Below are 12,354 nucleotides of genomic sequence, written 5' to 3'. Positions count from 1 at the left end.
TCTGCGGGACCAGGTGTGAGTCTGGGACCCAGAGGGAGTAGACCTGAGCCAGGACCTCTGTGGGTCCGTCCATTGGCCTGGCACATCAAAGGGAATAGGGAGGAACCAGAAACCTCAGTGGGGCCAAGTGTGAGTCTGGGACCTCTGAGGAAGTAAGCCTGAGCCAGATCCTCTGCAGTTCTGGGTGCAGCTGAGCCTGGGAATTTCGAGGCAGTAGACCAGAGCCAGAAACCTTTGTAGGACCAAATCCAAGCCAGGGACTTATGCAGGAGGGGGTCCAGACCAGGATTTACAGAAACAGGTCAAAGCTGGTAACCTAGGCCAAAGTAGGCCTGAGACAGCAAACACCAAGGGAGCAGAGCAAAGCACAGGAGCACTAAGCTATCTCCAGGAACAGGAATAACCAACGGGGTAACTAGAACTGTGACATTGACTGTACCATGAGGAACAACCATCTGAGTTTTAGATTCACTGGCACCTAGAAGACTATTTAACAGAATCTCAGCGCCAACCACACCTATAAGAAAAAAAGATGAGTAGAAAAGGTAAGAACACATGCAACACCACAAAGAGCAACACAACACCAGTAAAACCTAAAGACCCTACAACAGCAAGACTTGAACAAACAAATATAGATGAAGCAGAAGAAAACGACCTAAAAAATAACATCAGGAGACTGTTTAAAACTCTTAAAGAGAAAATAATATATTCCCTCAAAGAAATGGAGGAAAAGACAAACAAAAAATTGGAAGACACCAGCAAATCCCTTAAAAAAAAGCAAACATATGAAAGAAACTATTCAAGACTTGAAAACTGAAATAGACAATAAAGAAAACACAAGCCAAGGGAATTATAGAAACAGAAATCATGAGAAAACAATTAGGAACCACAAGAACAGAAGAATACAAGAGATGGAAAAGAGAAACTCAAGTACTGAAGATACAATAGAGGAAATAGACTCATCAGTTAAAGAAAACATTAAATTTAACAAAAGCCTAACCCAAAATATCCACTAAATATGGGACACCATGAAAAGGCCAAATCTAAGAATAATAGATATAGAAGGAGAAGAAGTTCAACTCAAAAGCACAGAAAATATATTTAACAAAATAAAACTTTCCCAACCTAAAGAAAGATATGCCTGTGAATATACAAGAAGCTTACAGAATACCAAATAGACTGGATCAAAAAAAAAAACCTCCTCTCACCACATAATAATCAAAACACTAAACATATACAGTAAAGAAAAAAATATTAAGAGCTGCAAAGGAGTGCTCTCTTTGGCAGCACATATACTAAAATTGGAATGATACAGAGAAGATTAGCATGGCCCCTGTGCAAAGATGACAAGCACATTCATGAAGTGTTCCATATTTTTAATCAAACACTAAACATACAGAGTAAAGGAAAAATATTAAGAGCTACAAAGGAAAAAGAGTTGGGAAAAAAATATACCAATCAAATGGACCTAAGAAACAAGCAGGTGTAGCTATCCTAATATCTAACAAAATAGACATCAAGCTAAAATCAGTCAAAAGAGACAAAGGTCATTTCATATTAGTCACAGAAAAAAAAATCCATCAAGAGGAAATCTCAAAGCTAAATAAGAAGGTGAACCCAAAGAAAAGCATATAGGCATCCTCCTGAATATTAACCTTCATCAGGCGATGAAAGGAGACAGAGACAGAGACCCACATTGGAGCACCGGACAGAAATCTCAAGGTCCAAATCAGGAGCAGAAGGAGAGAGAGCACGAGCAAGGAACTCAGGATTGCGAGTGGTGCACCCACACAATGAGACAATGGGGATGTTCTATCAGGAACTCACCAAGGCCAGCTGGCCTGGGTCTGAAAAAGCATGGGATAAAACCGGACTCGCTGAACATAGCGGACAATGAGGACTACTGAGAACTCAAGAACAATGGCAATGGGTTTTTGATCCTACTGTACGTACTGGCTTTGTGGGAGCCTAGGCAGTTTGGATGCTCACCTTACTAGACCTGGATGGAGGTGGGTGGTACTTGGACTTCCCACAGGTCAGGGAACCCTGATTGCTCTTCAGGCTGATGAGGGAGGGGGACTTGATCGGGGGAGGGGGAGGGAAATGGGAGGCAGTGGCGGGGAGGAGGTAGAAATCTTTAATAAATAAATAAAATATTTTTAAAAAAAGAGGAAATCTCAATACTGAACATCTATGCACCAAATACAAGGCCACCCTCATATGTAAAAAAAAATTCTGAATTTTAAATCATACATTAAACCCCACACACTAAGAGTGGGAGACTTCAACACTCCCCTCTCACCACTGGACAAGTCAGTCAGACAAAAAATGAACAGAGAAATAAGGGAAGCAACAGATGTTATGACTCAAATGGATTTAACAGACATCTATAGAATATTCCATCCAAACAGAAAAGAATGTACCTTCTTCTCAGAACCTCATGGAACCTTCTCAAAAATTGACCACATACTCGGTAACAAAACAAACCTCAACAAATATAAAATAATTAGAATAACCCAATGTACCTTATCAGATCACCATGGTTTAAAACTAGAAGTCAACAGCAACACTAATTCCAGAAAACCCACAAACACATGGAAATTAAACAATGCTCACCTGAATCATCAATGGGTCAAGGAAGAAATAAAGGGAGAAATTAAAGTCTTCCTAAAATTCAAAGAAAATAACCACACAACAAACACAATTTTATGGGACACAATGAAAGCATATTAAGAGGAAAGTTCATAGCACTAAATGCCTACATAAAGAAGCTGGAAAAATCCCACACTAGTGAATTAACAGAACATTTGAAAACTTTAGAACAAAAAGAAGCAAACTCACCTAAGAGAACTAGACGTCAGGAAATAATGAAATTGAGGGCTGAAATCAACAAAATAGAAGGGTGAGAGACAAAAATTAAGTTTCACTCTTCTACATGTAGTGAGTGATCCAGTACGACCAGCACCATTTATTGAACATGCTCTCTTTTCTCCAGTATATTTTGGCTTTTTTTTTTGGTCAAAAACTAGGTGGCTATCATAGTGTGGTCTTACCTGTAGTCCCTCAATTCCATTTCATTAATCAGTGTATCTGATTTCAAGGAAAGGGTGCAAGAACACAGTGGTATATCCTTAGTCATCAGAGAAATGCAAATCAAAACAACTCTGACACCTTAACAACATCTTACACCTGTAAGAATGGCCAAGATCAAAAACACTGAGGACAACTTATGCTGGAGAGGTTGTGGGGAAAAGGGAACACTTCTACATTGCTGGTGGGAATGCAAGCTGGTACAGCCTCTTTGGATATCAGTGTGGTGATTTCTCAGAAAATTAGGAAATAACCTTCCTCAAGATCCAGTAATACCACTTTTGGGTATATATCCAAAGGATGCTCAATTGTGCCACAAGGACATGTGCTCAACTATGTTCATAGCAGCATTGTTTGTCATAGCCAGAACCTGGAAACAACCTAAATGTCCTTCGACCGAAGAATGGATAAGGAAAATGTGGTACATTTACACAATGGAGTACTACACAGCACAAAAAATAATGACATCTTGAATTTTGCAGGCAAATGGATGGAGCTAGAAAACATTATTTTGAGTGAGGTAACCCAGACACAGAAAGACAATTATCACATGTACTCAGTCTTAAGTGGTTTTTAAACATAAAGCAAAGAAAACCAGCCTACAAACCACAATCCCTGAGAACTTAGACAACAATAAGGACCCTAAGAAAGACATACATAGATCTAATCGACATAGGAAGTAGAAAAAGACAAGATCTTCTGAGTAAATTGGGAGCAGAGGACCTTGGGGGAGAGTTGAAGTGGAGAGGGGAGAGGCATGGAGGAGAACAGAGAAAAATGTGGAGCTCAATAAAAATCAATAAAAAAGAAAAAGAAAAATATCAGGACAAGTACCAAGGCATCCCTTCAAACTTTCAATTGAAGTTCAAAGTTCAAAGTTTTGTTGGAATGACTTTATTATCTTTGCCTGGAAATCCATTTGAGTGTAAGCTTCAAACATGCCAGTTCACTGGGACAAAAAAAACCTACTTTTTCTGAATGCCTATAAATTAAACTGATAAAATATTGGTAGATTAGGGCTGGCAAGACAGCTCAATGGGCAAGGGTACTCATTTTTTTTAATGATTTTATTTTCCTCATAATTATTCTTTGGACATTTCATAAATCTTGATCATGTTTACCCCTCCCACCCTCCTCTCTAATCCACTCCTCTTTTCTATCCACCCAATTTTGTGTCCTCTCTGTACAATTTGTGCTGCCCATATACACTGTGTACCAGCTTAGTTTCTCAAGTTCCATGACTCAAATAGTATCTTCAGTAATAGCGTCTTACTTTCAGTTTCTGGAGTGTAATCAAGAGCGTTGGCAACAGTGTATAAGCGGTGGAGCAGGTGTCTATGGGACCTCAATGCCCAACAACTCCAAAAGAGGTAACCCATTTCTGGCATTGGACGTTTTGTTAGCCAATGGTATCCATTTCAACTGTTTTTATATATGCACATGTTTTTGGAAGCTTCTACAGTAGATTTCAATATGACTCCTTCAAAATGCCTTTGTATTTGTTGTCTCTCCCATATCCCCTTCTCTATCTTGCCTTCTCAGCCGCCACCCCTGTTAACACTTCCCATATCATTATTTCACTTCGACCCTTTATACCACTGTGTTCTTGCACCCTTTCCTTGAAATCAGATACACTGATTAATGAAATGGAATTGAGGGACTACTGGTAAGACCACACTATGATAGCCACCTAGTTTTTGACAAAAAAAAGCCAAAATATACTGGAGAAAAGAGAGCATGTTCAATAAATGGTGCTGGTCGTACTGGATCACTCACTACATGTAGAAGAGTGAAACAATTTTTGTCTCTCACCCTACAAAAAACCTCAACTCTAAGGATCAGCACAAAATGAAGGATCTCAACAGAAGACCTGACACCATGAGTCTCACAGAGGCATAAGAAAGGACTTGCTGTATAGATCCCTGATAGCACCAATAGTAAAATCAATCACATGTTGGTTTAAGAGTCAAGTCTTTGAAAAAAATCATAAAATTATTAAAACAAAAAGTATTAGTCAAAGCTTGGAGTGGGGAAGACATTCAAAACATATCAACAAAGGTGAAAGAGACAAAGGCAAAGAGTGACAGATAGTAAAATAAACAACATAAAGATAAGCATTACACTTAAACAAAATTGAGGGAAAGCAGTAAGGTAATCTTTCCCATGAAAAAATGTATAAAAAAAGGCCTGGAGAGATTGCTCAGTACTTAAAGCACTTATTACACAATCAGCAGGCATGTGGATGAAGTTATGACACCTGCTGGGTGGGCCTGGCGCCAGCTCTTAGAAGGTGGAGACAGGGGATCCTCTGAGAAGTCGACTAGCTATTGATAAGCTAGGAGTTCAACCAAAAGAGCTTGCCTCAATTAATAAGGTGGAGGGAAATTAATAAGGTTGACTTCTGACATTAGTCCCAGGCTATCACACACATGAGCACATGTGTACACTTGCACACAACTAAGCTCCCAAATACTTAACTGAATGTGTATCCACTTCACACATACACTTCAAAACTGAAAACGAGAAAAGGATATGCTTAAACAAAATAAACTGACAGATAAACAGATTTTAAATGTTGATTTTTTTTCTAAACAAAAATGCAAATTAAAGATGTTATTTTGCATATCTGCCTAACTGAAAAACTCAACTAAACAATGTGTATATATAAAACACTGTTCAGATTTCAAGACATCCAATTGTTTCATCTAGAATTTTCCTGAGTTTCTAAATTTTATATAATCATAGATATAAACAACTATTTCAAGTATATTCCTCATGCCTTTACTTATTGTGCTGGCTAACTTTATGTCAAAGGGTAGAGTTATCTGAGAAGATGAAATCTCCTTTAAGAAAATGCCTCCATAAGATAGGGCTGTAGGCAAACTTGTGAGGGAGTCGTTTAGTTAATGATTGATGGAGGAGGGCCCAACCCACTATGGGCAGGGCCACCCTTGGGCTAGTGGTCCTGGGATCTACAAGAAAGCAGGCTGAGCAAACCACAATGACCAAACCAGTAAGCATTACCCCTCCATGGCCTCCGCATCAGCTTCTGCCTCCAGGTTCCTGCCCTGTTTGAGTTCCTGTCCTGACTTCCTTCAAAGACGAACAGTGATAATGAAGTGTAAGACAAGTAAACCCTTTCTTCCCCAACTTGCTTTTGGTAATAGTGTTTCACCATAGCAATATTAACCCAATCTAAGATACTTATAAAGTACAAAATTGTAAAGAGCTGGTATCGTTTTTATCATACTTAACACAGCAGTATTATACAGCTATTGAAATAACATTAGAATATATATTTGTTTTTCGAGACAGGGTTTCTCTGTGTAGCTCTGGCTGTCATGGAACTAGCTCTTGTAGACCAGGCTGTTCTCGAACTCACAGAGATCCGCCTGCCTCTGCCTCCCGAGTGCTGGGATAAAAGGCGTGCGCCACCACCGTCCAGCTAACATTAGAATATTAATAAAATGGGAAAATACTTAATATACTGTCAACTTGAAAACATAGCTTACTAGTTATGAATATCCTTTTTCAATAAATTATTATTTCATTAACCCATTTCCTATGAGTGTGTATTTCTATTTTCAGTATAAAAACATTTCCCCAATTTCAAAATAATGTAATTTGTACCCTAAATTGCATTATTCAATTTTCCTTCAATTCTAGTTTCCAGACACACTTCTGATTACTAACCTTTTTGCTATGTATTTCCATAATGGAAAGGGGGTGGCCTGTACTGGAGAAGTACACATTCTGTAAATTGCAGTGTTACCTGCATTGTAGCTGTCTGCTGATATGTAAAACCTAAAAAGAAACATTACAACCCATTACATTTATTAAACGAAGTAGTTGAAATGTAAGAAAGGAATGCTGTAAGTATGGTCTGAAAGTGGGGAAACTAGAAAAGATAGTAAGTAGACTTGCTGGATGTGGGGCTACATACCTTTAATCCCAGCACATGGTAGGCTGAGGCAGGCAGATCTCTGTGGATTCCAGGCAAAGCTGTAAGCCCTCTGTAGGTTAGAGCACTTTCTCTGTAAGCAAAAGGATCTGTCTGAGATCAGACTCTGACTCCCATGCTAAAAGTTGGGTGTGGCCATGCACTACAGTTACTCAAGGGCCCTTGGGGGTGCAGACAGGAGATTCTCTGGGGCTTGCTGGCTGCAAGCCTAACTCCAGTTTTAGACACTTTGTCTCCATGGGATAAGGTGAAGAGTCATACAGAAGGACATCCAATGTCTTCCTCTACATGCACATGCAGCCTCCCTCCACATGCACAGTTTTGCAATAATATACTGTAATTATATTAATATAATAATATTAGTGCACACCAGACAGACACACACACACACACACACACACACACCAGTAATGAAATGTTGCTGTCTTTTTTCCTTAAAGCAAACACTTCCAAACTTATAAACATGGACACCTTACTTAAAAGATTTCTTTCTGAGGACTATAGTAACTGCCATATACAAATTATATAAATTGAAATGGAAGGCCACTTTTAGAATCAAGAATTTAATAACAACCAAGATCGTACTTTACATAAGGGGGAACATTTCTATAGAAAAAAGTACACCAAAAAGTGTAAATTGCTTCTTCTCCTTTTGACTAAGATCAAGTATTAAAAAAATACAAGCCAGATGATAAATGAAAAATGCTGGTTTACATGTGTTCTTTTATTGCTAAACATCAAATTCTGACAATTATTATACCATCAAGTTAAAGCCTAAAAATGAATTACAGCTCACTCAGAAGTTATTGAAAAATATCTGTGTGCCACCAGTATGTGGATGCTCAATAAATACCAAGGACACAATGATGACAGAGTCACATCACTATGAAGCATACGTTTACAATTTGTTGTTAACACAATGACTAAGAATAGATTATCAAAAAGTCAAGTTTAGCTGTATGTCTCTTCAAACTAAGATGCTGAAAATAATATATGCATTCTTTATAATTACATCTGATTAAAATAAAAACCTTAAAATGTAAACAATACAGAATAGGAAGACTGAGAATAAAGTCTTACCATTGAACAAAGTGACAACACAAAGATACTTCATCAAAATCACCAACATAATTCGTTTTCCAATATAATTCATTTTTCTAATTGCTCTAAAGAAACTAAAATGGATTTTTCCCCAGAAAAATGATAACACATCAGGGACATAAAGACCTTCAAATTTTGTTATGTTAACATATATGTACAGTAAATATTCAATAATTTTTTTACAGCTTACTTAAATAGAAGCATGCTTTTCTATCCATAAGTATACACCAATCACCATTCAAGCAAATTAAGCACTTCTGATATCTCATGCACTGTAGGAAGACAAAGCTGAGTATGAATGACACAGTCCTAAGAGTAGAACAGTCCACAGTGAAGCTGAAGAGACAATATGTAACATCTCCTTTCTTAATCAATGAAGCCATTTGTATACAAATCTGCTGGACTTCCAGGAGGAGAGAAGGTCCCACACCCTGACCCTACAGGTAGCTGACAGAGGTGTTCAGCAGAGAATATGAAATGAGGTTTTGTTTTGTTGTTGCTGTTGCTTTCACTTAGAAAATGAAGTTAGTGGATAGAATGTCCTCTTATTAAAATATTTTCATGGCCTATAGGGTTATTTAGTTGTAGAAGGTTTGCTAGCATGTGTGAGGCTAAGCTCAGTTCTATAAGTACCACAGTAAACAGTAATTGTTCTCCTCAGTATTAAAAAATGATATAAACACATACATTTCATTAGTAAACTATTTAATACATGTGATCACGTTACTTATATGAGTATTTCATGACATTGTCTGTTTTACCTGAAAAGGTCTGTGCATTTTTAGTATGCAAATATATTTTGGTCCTGAGTGACCTTAGACGACAATAAATACCATATTTTCTGGGATAAAAACTAAAAATTAGTAAATGCATATGCCTTTAGTATTGTTAGCAATGAACAGCCTAACATTAATAATATCTCAAAATGATATTCAAGTGTATGGTTTATATTAAATAAGGAAGACAAATTTGTAATAACATGTAAAAGATTTCTAAAAATTAATTTAAAAGTCTTAGGCGCTTAAGATAACTAATGTTCTGAAAAAGGTAACCACATGAAGTACCTTACTTCAGGAAGGAGGTATATATCTGGCTATTAGTGAATGGAGCATTGACTTTCATTACTTCTAATGTGTGTGTGTTTCATCCAATATATATTTTTCATGAAAGAAAAAAATATGTGCATATATCCCAACGACTAACAGTTTCACACTGGCCAGCTGACTCTGAATTTCCCAGGGTTCCACTGCTACCCACAAGACCGACTGAGGTTCTTCAGGGCTTAAGAGTGTGTTACTAGACTCTGGAAAATCAGTATTTGTACAGTCATTCTCACTATCCCACAAAGTCTTTGTGTACTCACAGAGGTAGCTTGGGGAAGACAGAAAACAAAGATCGGGTGTTTAATCCCCCAACAGAGAGAAACATACTAGACGCTGGTGAGGACAGAGTACGGCTCAGGGGTGAATGCTATTGCAGCATAAAGGAAAAGGCCTACCCCAGAAGAGTTCGAAGCTGCAAAACTCTATAAAGTGGATACTAGACTTGCTGAAATGTCTGCTCTGTTGTGATCTGTTAGAGGCCTCAGCTTAGATCTCAAATTCATGTCTAACTGCCTGAGCTCAAATGCTGCTGTGGGAGATTCTTCCTGCAGCATACTTTATAGAACAAGCATGGAGAAATGAAAAAGGCAATACTTGTGCCACAAAACTATCTTATCTCATCACAGGCCTTAGCTACTTTCGACTTTGTCCATTTACTTGCTATCACTTGTACAGAGTTTTTGCTTCCATGTTAGCAGATACTTTCATAGAATTTTACTGCTTTAATTATAATCAGACCTTGGTATTCAGAGTATAGAATAATACACCATTAAACTTTAAAATACTTTACAAACAAGATAAAGACAAGCACAATAAAACCAAGAACACTTGCTTAGTCTTCCATTTAACCAAAATCTAGTGTCCCCAAATCTTTTTTTAAAAATTCATACTTTTTAATATTTATTTATTATGTATACAATATTCTTTCTGTGTGTATGCCTGAAGGCCAGAAGAGGGCACCAGATCTCATTACAGATGGTTGTGAGCCACCATGTGGTTGCAGGGAATAGAACTCAGGACCTTTGGAAGAGCAGACAATGCTCTTAACCGCTGAGCCCATCCCTAAATCTTTAATGATACTTGTGTGTGTGTGTGTGTTTGAGGAAGGGTCTTGCTATATTGCCAATGCTGACCTGGAACCCACTATGTAGCTAAAGATGGATGACCTTGAATTCATGATCCTTTTTGCCTAGCCTCCCAAACACATAAAGGCAAGTGCTGCGATTAAAGGTGTGCACCCCTACATCATTTTAATGGCACTTTTCAATAAATTTTTCCTGGGGCAGGATATATAGCTTAGTGGTAGAAAGCTTGCTTAGCATAAGTAGCATAAGTGAGGCCCTATTTCAAACTCTGGTACCACACACATATACAATTTTACTACCAGATTCTGCTTTCCCTTTTACTATTCCAAAATGCTATATAGTCACACAAAATGGTATCACATGAATGAATTTTCACTTGTTTATAAATTGTTCCACAAACATTCAAAATTTGCATATTCAATCTTTAAAACTAGAATGTAGCCAGGAATTACGCTTTTTCATTTCTTCCACTCCTTTTTTACTACAGAGTTTGGATTCTCTAGATATTGGAGCTCAAAGGTGTTGGTCAAGATGTTTTGAGGAAACACTTTACATTTCATATCCAGTAAGAATTTCAATGGCAACAGATATTCCCACTTAGCTGTACTTCAGACATTCCGTTGGAAGAGAGCAAATATTACCGTGCTGTAACCATCCAGAGTCCCAGTGTCACGTTGGCAGCTAAAAGTACACTGCCACCAAGCAAGATGAAAAATCCTATGAGATCCTTAACGTCATTGTCTCCAATCACTGAGGTAAGGGTAGCATCCAGAAAAGAGTTTAAAATCCATTGACCATCTAAGGCAAAGCAGGGCACTGCATTAACAATAGCCAGAGCTCCAGAAAGAGAAATCAGATACCTGGGTAAAGATGAGTTAAGGAGCTAGCTGCCAAGTCCAGACGGAAACTTTTGAGAAGTCAGAAGACAATGGACAGGGAGATGAGATTACAGTAGACTTCTCTACTGTAAGAGTGACACTCTTTTCCACAGCTCTGGCCTTTAAGACAAAGAAGTTAATAGTACTTTGAAGTTCAAAAACTTTGAATAGAAAAATAAAGGCAAACTAACAAATCTAAAATGGATTCCTAAAAAGATTAAACTTTTATAATCCTTTAAAGTTACAACAAAGGGAAAGAAATGTAGCACTAAGGAATAAAGGAAAAAACAGCCAATAATCTTAGGGCTTAGTGCACACTAGGCAACGTTCTACTACTGAACTATAATGCCAGCCCCCATGTTCTTACTTTTTTTAATCTTGAGACTGGGTCTTGCTGCACAGACTGGTCATATTCTTGTCTCAGCTTCCTAAGTGTTAGGATTACAAGTATGCACCAACACACCAGTCCCCAAATTACTTAAAAAATTTATTTTATGTGCATATATGTGTATTTGTGTAAATGTATGTGTGCACATGCATACTGATGGTCATGGGGTCAGAACAGGTGTGTGGATCCCCTGGAATTGGAGTTATCGTTGTGAACTACTATGTGGGTGCTCAAAATAGAACCTGAGTCTTCTGGGATAGCAATCAGTGCTCTTAACTGCTGAGCTATCTCTCCAGCCCTCAAAACTACTTTTTTTTTCCTAGACAGGGTTTCTCTACGTAACAGCTCTGGGTGTCCTGGAACTCGCTCTGTAGACCAGGCTGGCAACAAATTCACAGAGATCCACCTGCCTCTGCTGATGGATTAAAGGCATGTACTACCACTATCTGGAATTTATTAATAAACTCAAGTCTGGCAGGATGATGTTGCTATATGCCTTTAATCCCAGCACTCAGGAGGTAGAGGCTGAGGCAGGTGGATCTTTGTGAGGTGGAGGCCAGGTTGGTCTAAAGAGCAAGTCAGGTCAGGGCTACACTGTAAGACCATGTCTCAAAAAAAAAAAAAGTTCAAGTTGGGGAGAATTCATCACCTCATCTCACGAGTAACTGAAGTCTCATCCTTTACAAACTTCTTGTAAATTAACCCTCAAGCTACACCTTTCTGCACCTTCTTATAGGCATCTCTACAC

At 38.1% G+C, this 12,354-nt stretch overlaps 1 protein-coding gene and 1 non-coding gene across 2 annotated transcripts in view; one reads left to right on the top strand and one right to left on the bottom strand.

The window, feature by feature from the left end:
- The first annotated feature begins 1,271 nt into the window (after positions 1 to 1,271).
- On the top strand, positions 1,272 to 1,378 carry LOC121441365. Its single transcript, XR_005973451.1, has one exon. It is a non-coding gene; the product is annotated as a U6 spliceosomal RNA (small nuclear RNA).
- A 9,114-nt stretch (positions 1,379 to 10,492) lies between these two features.
- Positions 10,493 to 12,354, bottom strand: part of LOC121441336 (membrane-bound transcription factor site-2 protease-like) — a 45,672-nt gene continuing 43,810 nt past the window's right edge. The window contains exon 11 of the mRNA XM_041642465.1: positions 10,493 to 11,200. Within this exon, the coding sequence (XP_041498399.1) occupies positions 10,978 to 11,200 (223 nt within the window). The 3' untranslated portion in view covers positions 10,493 to 10,977. The remainder of the gene's footprint in view (positions 11,201 to 12,354) is intronic.

The sequence above is a fragment of the Microtus oregoni genome, unplaced genomic scaffold (genome assembly GCF_018167655.1).
Source record: "Microtus oregoni isolate MIOR12 unplaced genomic scaffold, Mior012 000074F_ref0000038, whole genome shotgun sequence".
Classification (NCBI taxonomy): domain Eukaryota; kingdom Metazoa; phylum Chordata; class Mammalia; order Rodentia; family Cricetidae; genus Microtus; species Microtus oregoni.
The sequence above is the reverse complement of the archived record's forward strand: the minus strand, read 5'-3'. Positions and strand labels throughout refer to the sequence as shown.